This window comes from Macaca fascicularis, chromosome 11 (assembly GCF_037993035.2).
Source record: "Macaca fascicularis isolate 582-1 chromosome 11, T2T-MFA8v1.1".
NCBI lineage: Eukaryota > Metazoa > Chordata > Mammalia > Primates > Cercopithecidae > Macaca > Macaca fascicularis.
The window spans coordinates 87,002,979-87,021,670 of record NC_088385.1 but is presented as its reverse complement, the minus strand read 5'-3'; the positions used below and the strand labels follow the sequence as shown (position 1 = coordinate 87,021,670).

Genomic DNA, 18,692 nt, shown 5'->3' with positions numbered 1-18,692 from the left:
TGAGATTTAAAATTCTGAAAGTGATTTTTAAATTAAAATCAAGGCTTCAAAACTTCTCTTCCCATGCACACTTTCCAGGAAAGTATCTTCCCTTTCCAGGAACCAACTCAGTCAATTAAAATGAGTGAGTAAACAAAGAGGAAATGGGTCTTTGCTTAATCACCACTACAAACACTGGCCACATATTCAGAGCATCCAATAAGCTTTTCAGAACCTATCTCTCTAGTATGAACAAAGTTAAAGGACCACTAGACATTGGTGGGAACCAAGAAAGAGGAAAACTGAGGAGAGAGAAGAATAAAATTCTCCAGTAGGATGATGAAAAGAAATCCGCAGTGGTAGGTGTACAGTAGACTTCAAAAGTAACTAGTCTGAATTAAAAGATGAGAAGGAAAAACTGAGGAAGGGTTGTCTCATGAGGGAAAAGAGAAGCTGATAGCTTGCCTAATGCATCTGACCGTATTGAAGAGTTTTATAGAAGGAGAGAGTTAGGAAAAATATTAGTGACTGGAGTAAAGAGAATGCAGCAAAGAAAAAATGGGATAACTGTTTACTCTAGAAAAATATACAAGTAGAGACATAAAATCATCATAACCTATTGGGATCAGCTCTAAACAATATTTACATAGTGACAATAATATAAAAAAGATAAATTATTTAACCAAAAATAATTTCTCTCTCCTCCTCTGTTAGGAGGAGAGAAGGGAAGTGTGTGTGTGTGTGTGTGTGTGTGTGTGTGTGTGTGTGTGTGTGTCTGTGTGTGTGTGTGTGTGTGTGTGTGTGTGTGTGTGTGTTAGGAGCAGGAAGGGTGGTATAACTAAGATAATTTCTCATTTTCCATAATAGGAAGTGAAGGAATAAGGCCTAACTTTGAAAAATAAAGAGATAATGGCATATTTTGATGTGTAAGATAAAAACTAGAAGAAACAGCTAAATTAGTTGAAGTAATTGCCTCTTGAGAGCCAGACTTCTGCTAGGGTAGAAGATGAAAGAAGGCAGAGGCTATTTTTTCTGTATATTCTGGGATGAAATCTTTCTCCATACACATATATTATTTTCATAAAAATAAAATAGAATTTAAAGGTGGAAAAAATAATAGGGGGTATAGATAAAGATATCTGTATCATAATGTTTATCAATATATCCTTTGAAATTATAATTTTAAAAAAATCTACATTTCCAATATAGGACATCATTAAATTATTTGAAGCAAATTTAATTATTACAGAAGTTGGAAAAAATACAGCTAACTGTGTTTGGATGTATCAAGAATATTTGACATTGAAGGAAGTTGAAGACATAATGTTAATTGAAAGTGTAGGGCAGAAAACTATAGTTTAAATTTTATAAATATGTATAAAATTCAGAGGAAAAATGTTGAGAAGGAAATAGATGAAGCTGTTAACCAATGGTAACTCTTAAGTGATAATTCTAACATTTTTCAGACTTCTCTGAATTTTCCAAATTTTCTACAAAAGAAGTGAACTGCTTTTATAATCAAGGGGAAATATGACATTTCAAGTAAATTGATGTATTTATCTGAAAGCAAATTTTACTCTTCAAAACCAGGCCACGCAGAAACAATATCTACTAACTCCAGAAGCATAGTTCAGCATTGTGTGTTACTAACAAAGAACAGGTTATCTCATTGATACCTCAGTCCTCAAAAGAGTGAGACACTGAGCAAGAACATTTTAAAGAGATGGTCAAAGGGTGTTCAAGCAATAAAACAAGTGAGGGGTTGGGGAGTAGTAAACGAGAGAACCAAGAACAGGAGACCTGTAAGCACAGAAGATGCATTTCGCCAACTTCCCTATTTAAAGAGACCTCTAAATTTTTATTCTTATGCCCCATAAATTAACTTTCAATAAATCTCATTTCTTTTTTTTTTTTTTACTTTAAATACATTTGTTACTTTGTTTGGTTTTTGATTTTTGATTTTTGTGGTTACATCGAACGTGTATATACATATATCTGTGGGGTACAGGAGATGTGTTGATATAGGCATGCAATGTTACATAATCACATCATGGAGAAGGACGTATGCATCCCTTCAAGCATTTATTCTTTATGTTACAAACGATCCAATTACACTTTTAAAGTTATTAAAAAATGTACAATTAAGATATTATTGACTGTAGTCACCGAGTTGTGCTTCTTTTCTGGGTCACAAAGATTTGTAGCCTTAAATGTTTCAGGGTCTAAAAGTTTCAGGATACAAAATTAATCTGTATAAATCAGTAGCCCTACTATACACCGACAGTGGCCAAGATGAGAATCAAATCAAGAACTCAACCCCTTTTACAATAGCTGCAAAAAACATTAAAATACTTAGGAATATACTTAACCAAGGAGGTGAAAGACCTCTACAAGGAAAACTACAAAACGCTGCTGAAAGAAATCACAGAAACACAAACAAATAGAAACACATCCCATGCTCATCGATGGGTAGAATCAACATTGTGAAAATGACCATACTGCCAAAAGCAATCTACAAATTCAATGCAATTCCCATCAAAATATCACCATCATTCTTCACAGAACTAGAAAAAACAATCCTAAAATTCATATGGAACCAAAAAAGAGCCCACATAGCCAAAGCAAGACTAAGCAAAAAGAACAAAGCTCGAGGCATTACATTACCTGACTTCAAACTATAGTATAAGCCATAGTCGCCAAAACAGCATGGTACTAGTATTAAAACAGTCATATAGACCAATAGAGAACCCAGAAATAAAGCCAGATGCTTACAGCCAACTGATTTTTGACAAAGCAAACAAAAACATAAAGTGGGGACAGGACACTCTATTCAACAAATGTTGCTGGGATAATTGGCTAGCCACATGTGGAAGAATGAAACTGGATCCTATCTCTCACCTTATACAAAAATCTACTCAAGATGGATGGATCAAATACTTAAATCTAAATGTGAAACCATAAAAATTCTAGATTATAACATTGGAAAAGCTTTCTAGACATTGGCTTAGGCAAAGCATTCATGACCAAGAACCCAAAAGCAAACACAACAGAAACAAATATAAACAGACAAGACTTAATTAAACTAAAAAGCTTTTATGCAGCAAAAGAAATAATCAACAGAATAAACAGACAAGTCACAGAGTGGAAGAAAATCTTTGCAATCTATATGTCCAACAATGGACTAACATACAGAATCTACAAGGAACTTAAATTAGCAAGAAAAAAACAAACAATTCCATCAAAAAGTGAGCTAAGGACATGAATAGACAATTCTCAAAAGAAGGTATACAAATGGCCAACAAACATATGAAAAAACGATCAACATCGCTATTTATCAGAGAAAAGCAAATCAAAACCACAATGCGATACCACTTTACTCCTACAAGAATGACCATAATTTAAAAATCAAAAAATAATTGATGTTGGTGTGGATATGGTGAAAAGGGAACACTTTTACACTGTTGTTGGGAATGTAAACTAGTACAACTACTATGAAAAAGAGTGTAGAGATTCCTTAAAGAACTAAAAGTAGATCTACCATTTGATCCAGCAATCCTACTCCTGGGTATCTCCCCAGAAGAAAAGAAGTCATTATACAAAAAAGGTACTTGCACATGCATGTTTATAGCAGCACAGTTCACAACTGCAAAAATATGGAACCAGCCCAAATGCTCATCGATCAATGAATGGATAAAGAAAATATTAGATATATACATATATACCATATATACACATATATACCATATATATACACATGCATATACATATACATGCACACACACACATATATATGTACACATACACACACACCATGGAATACTACTCAGCCATAAAAAGGAACAAAATAATGGCATTTGCAGCAACCTGGATGGAATTGGAAAGCATTACTTTAAGTTAACTAACTCAGGAATGGAAAACCAAACATCCATGTTCTCACTCGTAAGTGGGAACTAAGCTATGAGACTGCAAAAGGACAAGAATTATACAATGGACTTTGGGGACCAAGGGGAAAGGCTGGGGGTGGTGAGGGTGGTGAGGGATAAAAGACTACACATTGGGTACAATGTACACTGCTCAGGTGATGGGTGCACCAAAATCTCAGAAATCACCACTAAAGAACTTATTCATGTAACCAAACACCACCTGTTCCCCCAAAAACCTATGGAAAAAAAACAAGCTTCAGGGACTACTTTTAATGTTTGTATCACCTTAGAGAGGAGGAGAATGTAGGCAGCCCCAACATAAGTAAAAAGGGAAAGCATAACAGAGATTCAAACATATTTTGGCTATGGAGAGCTGTAGCTTTTAAATGGAACAAAATAGCAGTTTCCTGGTAATGATTGAAATACCTAGAAATTCAGAAGATGGTAACCAAGGAAAGAGGTCCTTGATATCCTTATTCAACTAGAGCCACTCTACAGCTTATATTTTTGAGAGGTCTCCTAAGAATTCATTTGAGTCAAGAATTCTGCAACTAAGAATTAATTCTCTGAGCTCAGTCATATAGTATCAAACAACCTAGCAATTAGTTGTCCGTCTTCCCATCCTATAGCCTGTGCTTATGTAACTCATACACTCCATTTTATAAATGTTAGCCTCTGATTCATACTGAGTGTGTCATTTCAAAAAATTAAACCAGCTGGACATATCTCACTGGAAGTATCAGGAAGGAAGGAAGCGTAAGTAATACGGTTGGTACCTGAATGCAAACCCTCTTCAAAGTAAGTATTCATTCTATGATTAGTATATATTTTGCATCATTTGCCAAGTACTTTTAAAAATACATACTTTTCCAGAGATAATATTTTTAAGTTAATTATGTCCTACAATCACCTACCCATACAGTGTACCGAGGCTCCAAATCACCACAGTCCTTTGCAAAAATGTAAGAACAGTTTCCTGGGAAGTAATAGTAGATGCCATCAAATGTTTCAAAATGATACTGTCCCCAAGTTTTACAAATCCCATCTCTGCCGTTGCCCATGTTTGGTACTGAAAAGAAACAGGATAATATTTTGTAGACAAAATGAATTACATGTTTCTAGCAGTGTTCAGTCAGTCATCGTAAATGATTCTAATTTTCATTCAAATTTCCTTCCTTGGTCTATATCACAGGAAGAAATAACTAACATAAAATTACCAATTGTTCTCAAAACTATCAAAGTAGTTGATAAAACAGGGTTTCCGAGTAGTTGTGAAGAAGATTTATGTTAGAAAGTTCCTGAATTTTTGTTTCCAAAAAAAGATTCTAGAAGAAAAAAAAAGGAGTATGGAAAATAATACAGTAAAAGGTGATAGTAATATAGCAAGTAAGATGGCTCAGAAAAGAGAGAAATGTCACCACTGAGTGTCCTAAAGATTAGCATACGCAGCATCAGAGTATTCTAGTCTTTCAAAAATGGCTTTTTTATGGTATCCACAGAGAAAAATAACCATTGACCAAAAAAAAGTCATATTTATGTGTCTGGGACCTGGATGTGGGGAGCATTAGTCATTCAAAGTATGCTGGAATTTGGCTGGAGTGGTGGCTTGCACCTGTAATCCTAGCACTTTAGGAAGCCAAGGTGGGCGGACTGCCTAAGCTCAAGAGTTTGAGACCAGCCTGGGTAACATGGTGAAACTCTGTCTCTACTAAAATACAAAACATTAGCCAGCAAGGTGGGGGGCACGCATCTGTAATCCCAGGTACCCAGGAGGCTGAGACACAAGAATCCCTTGAACCCAGGAGGCGATGGTTGCAGTGAGTCAAGATGGCGCCACTGTACTCCAGCCTGGGTGACAGTTAAGACTCTGTCTCCAGAAAAAAAAAAAAAAGGTATGCTGGAATTTAACAATTCATGACCTCAAACTGGCCAAATTTCAAGCAGTATTTATCTTAAATCATACAACTGCATCTCCTATTGTCATGCCTACCTTTTTTTCTTACCCTTGTAGATAATCTTCTATTCCATTTTTGTTCTCTAAACTATTCTCTTTAGAATAATATGAAAATCAGTAACATTCACTGAGCACTCAATACGTGTAAAACATTTTGATACACTCTGGGGCGGGGTGCATAAAGATAAGGGTGACTCTTTACATCTTGTATTTTTGTGATTCCCACCTAAATTTATAAGCCTTGGACAACTGTGGCCTTTTCAGGAAAAAACACGGAATTATTCATTATTCAGGCAGTCTTCCCTGACAGTATGCCTCACCTCTGCTTCATATTTTCATAGCATCTTGTACTTTACTTTACAGCACCTGTCACAAGTTTAATTATTGTGTATCTGTTGCGTATTTATCACCTTCTCTAGACTGCAGCCTCCAGGAGGACAGGAACAGGTTTGTATTATTCACCGTTGTATCCCTAATGCCTAGCCTGGGATCTAGATGCCAGTAAATATTGATTAAACAAATGAATATTTATTGATTATGATTGACATAGAATCCTTTCTTAGACACTGTGGATAAAAGGTTTATTAAAAAAAAAAAAAAAAAAAAAAAAAGCCCCTGCCCTTGAAGAAGTCTCAGTACTATTTTTTAACATACAAAATGTCCAATTAATTAAAGGTCCAAAAGAATGACCGGCTCCAAATAAAAAAATCTGTTTTATAAAGCAAAAGGGAGATGAATGAGAACCTGGTTTTAATAGGCTATTACTGGCTGGGTGCAGTGGCTCATGCCAGTAATCACGGCACTTTGGGAGGCCTAGGTGAGAGGATCACCCAAAGTCAGGAGTTCAAGACAATCCTGGCCAACATGGTGAAACTCCATCTCCACTTTTAAAATACCAAAATTAGCCAGACATGATGGCGAGTGCCTGTCGTCCCAGCTACTCGGGAGGCTGAGGTGGGAGAATCGCTTGAACCCGGGAGGCAGAGGTTGCAGTGAGCCAAGATCGTGCCATTGCACTCCAGCCTGGGTGACAGAGTGAGACTCTGTCTCAAAAAATAATAATAACAATAATAATAATAGGCTATTAGTATAGAAAGTGGAAAAAATACTTGAAGCAATAAGAGAGTTCAATGAGAAGGGATAGTGGCCCTATGTACTTTTGTTTTACATTGTTTCTAAATTACATCAAATAACTGAGAATGAATTGTGGGCTCTCTAGGTAATATACGACCCCCAATGGATGAACATTATTATAGTAAATTATGCCTTAATTTTTTCCTTGGTATCTCATAATTCTCTCATAAGCATCTCTGAAACTTACTGATCTGGCATCTTGTCCCAAGAGCCTGAAATATTTGACAGTCACATGTTCCAGTCTTAGAACAGAAAGCTCCGTTAAGGCATTCATAAGGACAAGAACCTGAGAGGGAGAAGAAAAAGTGATCTTCTGGCATCCATTTGTTCTTTTAAGCATAATATGTCAAGATACAGCTTGGACAAATTGTAATTACTATTAACTTAAACAGAACTCTCGGCCTCTTGCCTTGCTAAGCTAAAGAACTAAACCCATCAAGTCTCTGTCTAGTTCATTTTATTATGTGTGCTGTGAAGCAAGAAAGGCAGGCTCTCACATCTCAAACTACCCTGAGGGCAAAGGTTAGCCCCTTTCAAGCAAATCAAAGGTCAAGTTCCCATGTAAGGAATCTCTGTCCCAGATGATGAGAACCAGAAATACACAAGCTGCAGATGATTCTGTTGATGGAGTTTGGTGCTGGCTGCACATCCCATCAGCTACTCTTACAGGAAGGAGCAAACACTCTATTAAAGAATAGGGTCTCTCATGCCTGTAATCCCAGCACTCTGGGAAGCCAAGGCAGGCAGATCATTTTAGGTCAGGAGTTCGAGACCAGCCTGGCCAACATGGTGAAACCCCATCTCTACTAAAAACACAAAAATTAGCTGGGTGTGGTGGTGCATGCCTGTAGTCCCAGCTACTCGGGAGGCTGAGGCAGGAGAATCGCTTGAACCCAGGCAGTGAAGTTTGCAGTGAGCCGAGATTGTGCCATTGCACTCCAGCCTGGGTGACAGAGCTAGACTCTGTCTCAACAACAACAACAAAAAGAATCGGGACTATCATTAACTTGAGGGATCAGGCAAAGCATAAAACTCAAAGGGAGACTCCTGCTTTTGAAGAGAATGATTAAACATTTCATTTGAGGTTTGTATATTAATCCTCAGGCTCAATTACAAATGACACATTCTTTGAAACCTATGCTGCCAGGCGTGGTGATGGACACCTGTAATCCCTGCTACTCTGGAGGCTGAGGCAGGAGAATCACTTGAACTCAGGAGGCAGAAGTTCCAGTGAGCCGAGATCATGCTACTGCTCTCCAGCCTGGGCGACAGAGCAAGACCGTCTCCAAAAAAAAAGAAAAAAGAAAAAAGAAAAAGAAACCTATGCTTAAATTTTGATGAAGCAGAAGCCAAAGTCACTACTGTCACCAAAAATATTATTTCTTTCATGGAAAGAAAAATTATAAAATTGTCCCAACAAATTATGTTAAAAAGAGGAAGCAAGTAACTGTGAACTCTAACCCTAATTTTACCATCATCTCCTAAGTGAGTTTTAAAAATGCAAATGAATCAGTGAAAAAATTTCCTCTAATAAGGAGAGAATAAGAGGCAACTGGCAAAACTCAAGCAGGAAGAATTTAACACTTGAGGAGAAGAGAGAACATCTTAATTCCCAGAAGATAGTTATATAATTGATCATTTGACCACAGTTCTGCCAAAGGCAAGAATTTGAAAACCCGTATGATTCCTCTCCACCTTAAGATCCATTGATCTAAAATGTCTCTTTACTTTTAAAAATGCACAAATCTCCAAGTATATCTTAAGTGAGGAAAAAATATGCTGTTTTAACTTAGTCCATAAATACAGGTTAAAAAAAAATGATGTTCTTCATAAACTTAAAAGCAGTTGTTTCCACTAGGAGCACATCTATATTTACCGTTTATCTTAGATCACAGTCTTGCATTTTTCTGATGAAGAGATGCTAAATATTTAGATAAACAAATGTATTGCCTTTAAAAATGTATTTACAGTCCTGCTTATTCTCCTGAAAACAAGTATCAAATGAAAACTGGTGAGGATCATTGTTATTTTAAACACAACAATGATAATTTCTATTTCATAGTTACCACTCAAATTAAATTTCAAACTACCATCAGCATTCTTCTTAATGGAAATGGGGAACTGGTAACAAAAAATAGGGATCAAGTAATTGATTCACACAAAAAAACAGTTTCTGATATTCAGTGACATCTTCCCTGGTCATGCAGTTATCAGGTTTGTCTAAATGTTTGGCCCTGGTTATTCTCAGAAACAACTCAAATTTCTCTAAGAAGTGAACTTAAATTATTACTAGGTATTATTACCATCCTGACTCACTTTCCTTCATGTGGTTTATGGAAACAATGAATACTTGATTCAATATATCCCCCAAAGGGATTTTCTGAGAAAGCAAATATGAAAACCTAAGTATAAACACTGACCTTTTATTTTGCTCTCACCCCAATTAATAGCATCATGGAAAAAGTATCTCGGAGAAGTAGCTTCAAACTTTGAAAGAAAGAAATGAGAATGCAAGACAGTTAAATTATTTAATTCAAGCCAAACATGCAAACTGGTACATCTAGAAAATAACTACAAATGCAGAAGTGATAAAGTGCTGACTTTATACTTTCTGGGGTTATTGAGGCTTATCATCTCCATGAGGCAGAAAGGGTGCCTCTGAGGTTGTGGTGAGAACACCTCATTCAAGTCTTGGTTTTGCCTCTTACATGACTTTGACAAGTCATTTACTTCATCTGCTCTCTGTTCTGTTCTCACTTCCCATCCTCCCTCCCCTTCCCATCACCCACTCTTTCCCCTAGCCCCCAATCCCTCCACCTACCTCGCAACCTCATGAAAGAAGCCTGGTTGGAGTCTAACCTTTGGAATTATTGACTGCTTTGCCTGCAGAAATAGCAGTTCTCTGACACTTCCAGGTGCAGACAGGTTTGGAAAAAAAAAATGTGTAGGGCTGACAGACCTACAGACGGTGATGTCCTGCCTGCCTGCACACCAATTGGTAAAGAAAACATCCACAGAAGCATCTGCTGTTTCGGTGCCAGTGTGTTACCTTCAGGCTCCAAAGAGCTGACTCACACTTTAAAGTTCGTAGAACGTTTAAATATATCTTTTTATAGAGCCCAAGGTAGTTCAGAGTAGTGGTAAATAGCATGAATTTTGAATCAAACGGAGCTGGATTAGAATCCTGACTCCGTAATTACTTACCCTTAGGCAAGTTTCCTAACCTCTTAGTGCCTCTGTTTACTCATCTGTAAAAGGGGAACAATAATGGCACTTCCCTCATTGCATAGTTAGGATAATGAATTAAAGCCATGTACGTAAATCTTACATACATAATGCCTCACACAGAAAATTAGCAATAAAGAGATTTATGTCAATCAATCTAAGCAATCCAGATGAAATTGTAAGGTTTTTAAAAGATCTGTATGGCTTAGTAGCAAATAGTTGTGGCTTATTAAAATTAATTGATTGTGGATTATTATTCCAACTCCACAGCAGCTGAGTGTATGGGCTGGGGCAACATTCTTTCCAATAGCACTTATATTTCACCAGAATAAACACACTCAAAACTTGCCAAATAATTGTCAAATTAAGTAGTAGATGATATTAGAAAAACTGAAGAAGGGGGAAAGATAAGAAGGATGGGAAAATGAGCCATGCGACTTCAGGAACAAAGTCGTTTCTCAGCAGATTCTCGTCTCTCTTATGTTAAGTTTTATTCTGACATTTTCCATCTCAGTACTTTTTTCTTTAACAGGAAAATCTACCCAAGCTATATCTTTTTTTTTTTTTTTTAAGAGATGGGTCTCGCTAAGTTTCCTGGGCTGGGCTTAACTCCTGGACTCAAGCGATCCTCCTGCCTCAGCCTCCTGAGTAGCTGAGACTGCAGGCGCACGCCATCATGTCAGTCCATGCTATATAAAAGACACATTCTCTCACTCTTCGAAGATTTCTTTCTGAACTCTTTGCCCCACACAATGGCCTCAAGTTCACTGTCTCCTGTTCTCAATACTCCCAGGTTTTATCCTCACTGTTCAATCTCCCCTTTTTGTTCTTGCCTCTGCCTTCAAACTAAGTTAGACGCAACAACAGTCTATGACCTCGATTCCTTCAAGACAGCAAGTCTTATTCTCTCTTCAGCCACATTGCTTCTGGCTGCCTAAATCTGACACAGCCCCGGATATTACTGGACACCAAAACCTTCTTCCTTTGGCTCCGAAATGATTTATGTCTATCCCTTTAATGGAAGCCAATCATCTCTGATACTCACTAAAAGTGTATAATGACTTCTACTCTACCTCATAGGGCCTATCGCCTTGAACAAATTATTCAACCAGCTCAGCCTCAGTTTCCCAGTCTATAAAAGTACCTGCCTCACAGAATTGTAAGGATTCAGTGAAATGATGTGAATGACACACCAAGAATAGTGCCAGGCACATAATAAGAGTTGTAAACATGCAGGCCGGGTGCGGTGACTCACGCCTATAATCCCAGCACTTTGGGAGGCCGAGGTGGGTGGATCTCCTGAGGTCAGGAGTTTGAGATCAGCCTGACCAACATGGTGAAACCCCATCTCTACTAAAAATACAGAAAATTAGCCAGCGTTGGTGTTGTGTGCCTGTAATCCCAGTACTCAGGAGGCTAAGGCAGGAGAATAGCTTGAACCCAGGAGGCGGAGGTTGCAGTGAGCCGAGATCAGGCCATTGCACTCCAGCCTGGGCAAGAAGAGTGAAACTTTGTCTCAAAAAAAAAGGAAAAGAGTTGTAAACGTGCTACCTGTTTTTACTATTAGGCAAAAACTGAAAACACTGGATAACACTAGAGGAAGATAAAAGTATATAATTTGTTTTTCGCTCTATATCCTTTAACCTAACTCAATCCACATCTTGTTTATGGAAATTAGAATGACTCCCTAGCACACCACCTTTCTGGCTACAACAATATCCTGTTTATCCAGCATCCCATACATCATAATACATTTCACCAAGGCTAATGTGTGACATGCAGATTTTGTTTATTTATTGACATATTTGAAGTCAGAATGGCATCTTACATTTATAATTGGAGCATATTTATTTTTTATGTCATATAAATAATGGCAAATGATTGAGGTTGTCTTGGATTCAATGAACCAGTTGCACAGAAATGACTTCTTCATCAGACTACCTCCATAACAGATGGAGTTTCTAGGTAACAGGCACTGCTATTCTTGTTTCTATCTCTAGCACTGTCCTTGGTATGTCATCAACAAATACCAACTGAAAAATGAGACATGGTTCAAATGGGAATCTGTCTCCCAAGGGTGTTTAGAGCCAAGACTCCCTCAGACTTTGTTGATGCCTCTCCTCACATCCTCTCAGCCCACCTCTGAATTCACCTTGGAATTCATCTGGATTTCTGTGTACACTGAAAGCCTCCAACTTCAGCACTAGGTTCTTTCTGCCTTTGCCTGACGGCAGAGTCCAAGCAGAAAAGACTATAGAAAGTGCCTTCCTGGAGATTTTAGGCTCTCCAGAGGCTTCCCTCAAGCTAGAAATTTTTCTAGGACACATTCTACATGGTTCAGAAGTCTCCAATAAGACTGAGTTCCAGCTGCCTACAGCAGAAAGCCCCTCATTAATACACCCCATATTTTATTTTCTCCCTTCTTCACATCATTTTCCTTTCTCCTTTATTTGTACACTTCCAAATAAATGACCTGCACCTAAGTCTATGTCTTAGGGCTTGCTTTCAGGAAAGGAATTTTTGGAATGTAATGCAAATGCAAAAAAGTCCCAGGCAGTAGGTGCATGTATTCACATGACTGATAAAAGAGGACAATCCATCCTTCCTCCTCCCTGATTACACCTCTGCAGGACGGAGAGAAGCCCAGGGAAATACAGTCTTTAGATGGGAAATCATTGCAGCGCACAAATACACTATTTACAGAAGTCTGCATCCCCTACCCTTTCTTGCTCACCTCATTGCCAACATATTTCTGAGTCATTATTTGCACACTTATCTACCTATTGATGCTCTGTTTTCCTAGAGCAGAAGAGTGAATCTATGGATAAGAATGGCCTTGTAACACATGAAATTCCAATTCTAAACAGTGCAGTGCAAGATTATGACCTCATTGCCCGCTGTTGAAACCTCTTCTTTTAAAAATTGTTCTGAAAATAAATGATTTTGACACGTTTTCTAGCCTTAGGAAATAGAAGTACAAGTCTCCTGCTGTTCATTCTTGCTAAAGGGAGTAAAGTATACAAATCCTGAAAACATCTAAATGGACAACAGTATAACCCCAATTTGACACTTAAGTATATCAGTACACAAAACACTTTTTAAGAAAAATAAAAATATGTTTCCATTCCATAGACAATCCTTTGCCTATTCTGGTATGAGAGGCGCTCCAACCAGAGTGGTTCCACCTTGAATAGGGGCTGGGTAAAATGAGTCTGAGATCTGCTGGGCTGCATTCCCAAGAGGTTAGGCATTCTTCGTCACAGGATGAGATAAGAGGTCAGCAGGACTAGTATCACGAGATACAGGTCATAAAGACCCTGCAGTAAAGAAGCCGGCCCAATCCTGCCAAAACCAAGATGGCAATGAAAGTAACCTCTGGTTGTCCTCACTGCTCATTATACTCTAGTTATAATGCATTAACATGCTAAAAGACACTCCCACCAATGCTATGACAGTTTACGAATGCCCTGGCAACATCCAGAAGTTACCCTATATAGTCTAAAAGGAAGAGGAACTCTTATTTCCGGGAAATTCCTGTCCCTTTCCTGGAAAAGTCATGAATAATTCATCTCTTGTTTGGCATATGATTAAGAAATAACTACAAGTATACTCAGTCAAGCAGCTTATGCTGCTGCTCTGCCTATGGAGTAGCCATTCTTTTATTCCTTTACCTTCTTAATAAACCTGCTTTCACTTTACTCTGTGGACTTGCCCCAAATTCTTTCTTGCATGAGAACGAAGAACCCTCTCTTGGGATCTGGGTCAGGACCCCTTGCCAGTAACACTGGTACAAAAAAAAAAGGTCTCTACTCTTGATAAGAATAAATCAGTTCTGTCTTCTAACCAGACACAACAGCATATCAGATCTGTCTTCTATTTAACTACTAATTGTCTTCAATTAACACTATAAAATACACAAATTCAGACATCTATCACAAAATGCTAACAAAAACTATTTGCAATTCAACCTTTAACAAAGACTTCCTTGAATATTTAAGCTGCTTGCTATGTAAATACTCAAATCATATTCCTTTTCAAAGAAATGCCTTTGCTAAGTTAGGATTCTGTATTTTACCATCCATCTTTTATAGAGAAATATTTTTAAGCCCATCCATTTGAGCATTCCAACCAGTTTGAAGAAATTGCAATTATCCAATATCCTTCATATGAAGGCAACCAAGCAAGAAGGTCTCCTCAAATGCAGTGCTACACTGCCCCTCCAAAAAAAAGTTACCTATTCAGAGATACCCACAATTTAGATTTATCAGACATTATAAAAACTTTCTGTCAGGACATCAGGATGTATCTGATGCCCTTTTGCAGTATTTAATTCATATTATTTACACCTTTTTCGGCCCCTTTTTCCATGTACATTATACTGTTGTCATTGTCCTAACTGATATTGTGCTTAATTTTTAAACTACTTCTAATTTTCTGGCAAGTACATGGGATTAAATGCCTCAAGTCTATTAGTAGGTAACTGAGCTGAATAGCAAAAAGAAATGTATTTTATTCCAAACAAGTCGATGTGACCTGAGCATGAATTTGATGGTCGTAGAAAAGCAATAGAGGTTACTTTGCTTCTTCCTCCTCCTTCCTATCTTGTTCTTAGCATTTTATTCCCCTCCACAAAGGTCTCATTGTTGAAGTGACAGCAGAGTCCAACACAGAATGGATTATTTCTCTGCCTCTCTCTCCACCTGAAGCATAACCTACCTGTGCTGCTAAAAGAGCTCTTTTCTGTCGATTTTCATTAAACCCGTTTCTGGAAGAAAACAAAAAGAACTTGTATAGTCAAAGGCCCCTAGGCAACCTGAACAAGCCTTTCCCGAGAGAGCTGGTGTTTTCCTCCTGATTTCCATCACTTTATCAAAGAGGTCTTTCTTGGTTTAACATTTAAAAGGTCCTCCCTCCCCTTTCTGGAAGGGTTAGATTTGGGTGGTGGTGCTGTCTCATTTTACAAAATTCAGGAGTGTCCCCAAATTTCTCCAGTCTTTGATGTAAACTGACTTTTAGGAAGGAACTTTGAGATAGAAAAATAAACAAAAGAGTGTAACATTGTAGCACCAACCCTTGCAATATTTTCTCCACATGATTTTGCAAATCTAGTGAGGTCAGTATTTGTACCTTCCCTTTTTTCAAACATAGTACTTAATTCTCTCCTATGCTATGTCATAAAGGGCAAGTTAACATTAATGTAAGTAAGAACATCAAATTGTAATTTATCAAAATCAAATGGCTAATAATTCACTAAAGTATATATTTGCTTTATAATGTTTTCTGTTTTTGTGTTATATTTATCAATAAACATTTTATTTTAAAAAAATCAAATGGTGAATAGAATTCTGCTTTTTATTAAGCGGATCAGTTTAGTACAAAAAATGATTTTCATTATTTACTGCTAAAACAATTGTTTATTTTAATCATTAAAAACTGTGTGACTCTGCTAAAAATGAACATAATACATTTGTTATCAATAATGTATATTAATAATAATGTAAAGGATAATAGTATGGAATATAACTTTTTATTACAAACCTTTGAAATGAAAGTAATATCTTTTTAGTACCAACAGCCACCAAAGACTCCCCTCATAATTAAAATGAAAACAAATACTTTGTAATTAAAAGGAAAGGAAGTATTTTCATAAATAAAGAAATGAATGCTAGATCATTTTTAATCTGTAGAAATGTTTTTTAAAGTATATTTCACACTTTTTTGTAAAACATTTCACTTATTTTTTTCAAAAGCAGATCTAGTTGCCTGCTGAGATTTGCTTATTACCATTAACTTTATGTTTTAGAGGACACAAAGAACAAGAAATACTCACTTTGATGTTCCCATCAATATAGATGATGCACAGATATATTCTGCCAGAGACAAATATATAAGAATGAAAAAAAATTATCCAAATATGTTGGCTACATGTTCTAGTTGTTTAAAAGGACATTTTAACCTAAATTCTAAAATTCTGATCGAAGTTTGCTGTTATTTTTGCATTTTTTAGAGGGATTTGACCAGCACATTTCTTGTGAGACACTGAGTGACTGATAAGCTAAAAAGAATGGGCAGTATACATGGATTTACACAGGCACACCATGCAATTGAACAGGCTCTAGTCTTGGAATCAGAGATCCAAGTTTTAGTTCTAGTGCTACCACTTAGTACCTGCCAAGCTTAAACAAAATACCAAGCACACCATAAAATGATGGTGTTGGACAAGTTATCTGTAAAGTCTCCTCAGCTCTCAAGATTCTGTGACGTCGTTCTCCTTGGGGTTTCAGTTACAACTGGAACTGGAAAATAGCACCTTTGACCTCTGTAGTCTTTTGTACTTAAGCAATTTCTCCAATTTCGTCTACAAGCTCCAAAGCATACAGACCTTTACAGGGATTAAAAATCAACAACTGGAAATAAATAAATCCTTTCCCCATTTTGTTAGGTATGATACAGTGCTTATCTATTAAAAATATATAATATGTATTTCATGAATTTAAAATACTCCAAGAAAAAATGTGTAACAGCGTAAAACTAGTTCCACAAAATGCTGATAGTTATGGAACCTGGGTGAGGGCACATGAAGGTGTGTTATTTCATTTAAATTTTGTGTATGTCTATAAGCTTTCCATAACAAAAAAAAAAATCAAATAGCAAGAAAATTTATTAATAAAATTACTATAAAAATAATTAAAATCAATTTTTAGCCCCAGATGTTAGTCATTCTTAAAACATTTTTTTACTATTCTTTGGGTTGATGGCATGAAGAAAGTTTAAGTACTCAATTGCTCTTAGTTTATTATAAAATTTCAAATGTTTAAATTGCAAATAGACAATTATTTTAAATCATAATTTAGAAGAAAAAAGTTAGAATCAGAGCTTCTTCTAATACAATTGCATATCATGATAAAAGCGTGATTTTTAACCAGTCATTTTAAAAAGATTCAAGAAATGAAAACTAAAAGGTTCTAATACAATTGCATATCATAATAAAAGCATGATTTTTAACTAGCCATTTTGCAAAGACTCAAAAAATGAAAACTAAAAGGTCCAAATTATCTACATTATTAAGAATTTTTTAAAAGGTGATCTGAGTATCACTTAGTACAATTCATTCTAATGACTTCAAAGTGCTTTATAAGGGAAAACTATTTGTATAAATTGTAAGAGAAACAAAAATACAATAAATTAACATAAACATTTAATCTGAGTTCTTACCTTGTAATGAAAACAGCAGTACATGAAGCAAGAATATACTCCACGGTATCATTAAATTGAGTTTTCTTACAATGTTCATTTCAGTGTAGCCTTTCTCCCTGAAATGTAACCAAATTGATGGTCTTTATTATGATGGCATCTTAGAAGTATGCATAGTTGTAGTGTACTCAAATTCTAATAAATATAGCTATGTAATAAAGTAATTCAAAAAGGAATTCCAAGCTTTCCAACTACATACAGCATCTGAAGCTTTAGAACTTGCAGACAACCCTTTGGCTGAGTCTCTCATTAGTGATGCATGGCAGCTTCTTACCTGAGCCCGTATTAGTTACACCCACACCTGCACATCATAGGCCTTTTTAGCCTATATCAACCTTTTTACCTTCTCAAGACAGCAGCATTAAAATAAAAAGAAACACCTCTTGAAATCTCCGGAAGCCATAAGAGATAACCATTATTCCTAATTGTTGATCTAATTGCATTTTATAATTGTATTCATAAAATAATTACTGTCCTTTGAAAAAGGGTGAAATAAAACCCTGTCCATCTTTCCTAGAATGTCTACATGTTCTTTAAGAATTAAAAGTCTGCTTTAGGAATTAAAAAGTACACTAAAACTACATGCATATATTTTCAAGTCCCATTATAGTATAGTTTAAGTTGACATGATCATGGGCCCACAGATATTTCTGTTAAACATTCTGCAACAAAAGTAGCAATTTTTTAAAAAACATAATATTCTATACTTGACTTTAAAAAGAAAATAAAGTAACTCACCCAGCCCTGAAAACCTTCCCTTCACACCCTGTTTTTCCATCCTCTGTGACAAATATCCAATTAAACAACAGACTTATTATTTCAGCACTAGGAGCTCTCTTCTTCAACAGGGACTGACTGCTTACATTGGCATGAGAAAAGAGCTCTAATATGTCATAACGAACTTTATAGATCTGAGCTCCACACATTAGTGAAAACCATTCTTATATAGCGGGTGCACATTTCTACAGCAGATCCCATGAGTTAACTGCACTATTATCAAAGATTTAACAGACAGGTGTGCAGTAGTAAGGAATGTCTAACCACACAGAAGTACTTTATGAAACAAAAAGGCACAGCAGTTGTTAACATCCTGTTGTGCCCAGACAATTCTCCTGCAATGACTTCTGAGTCTTTTCTATTAAGTATTCTTGATATCCTAACTAATGTTACATGGTCCAATGTTCATTATACAAACAGTTTCCTGTTTGTGTTCCAAATCCGAT

At 36.4% G+C, this 18,692-nt stretch overlaps 1 protein-coding gene across 1 annotated transcript in view; it reads right to left on the bottom strand.

Moving 5' to 3' along the window:
* The window catches only part of OTOGL (otogelin like), a 170,794-nt gene extending 153,183 nt beyond the window's left edge, over positions 1 to 17,611 (bottom strand). The window contains exons 1-6 of the mRNA XM_005571630.5: positions 17,431 to 17,611; positions 16,046 to 16,085; positions 14,932 to 14,980; positions 9,411 to 9,477; positions 7,178 to 7,276; positions 4,817 to 4,971 (exon numbers count right to left, since the gene is read on the bottom strand). Of these exons, the coding sequence (XP_005571687.3) occupies positions 4,817 to 4,971; positions 7,178 to 7,276; positions 9,411 to 9,477; positions 14,932 to 14,980; positions 16,046 to 16,085; positions 17,431 to 17,509 (489 nt within the window). The 5' untranslated portion in view covers positions 17,510 to 17,611. The remainder of the gene's footprint in view (positions 1 to 4,816; positions 4,972 to 7,177; positions 7,277 to 9,410; positions 9,478 to 14,931; positions 14,981 to 16,045; positions 16,086 to 17,430) is intronic.
* Between the last annotated feature and the right edge of the window lie 1,081 nt (positions 17,612 to 18,692).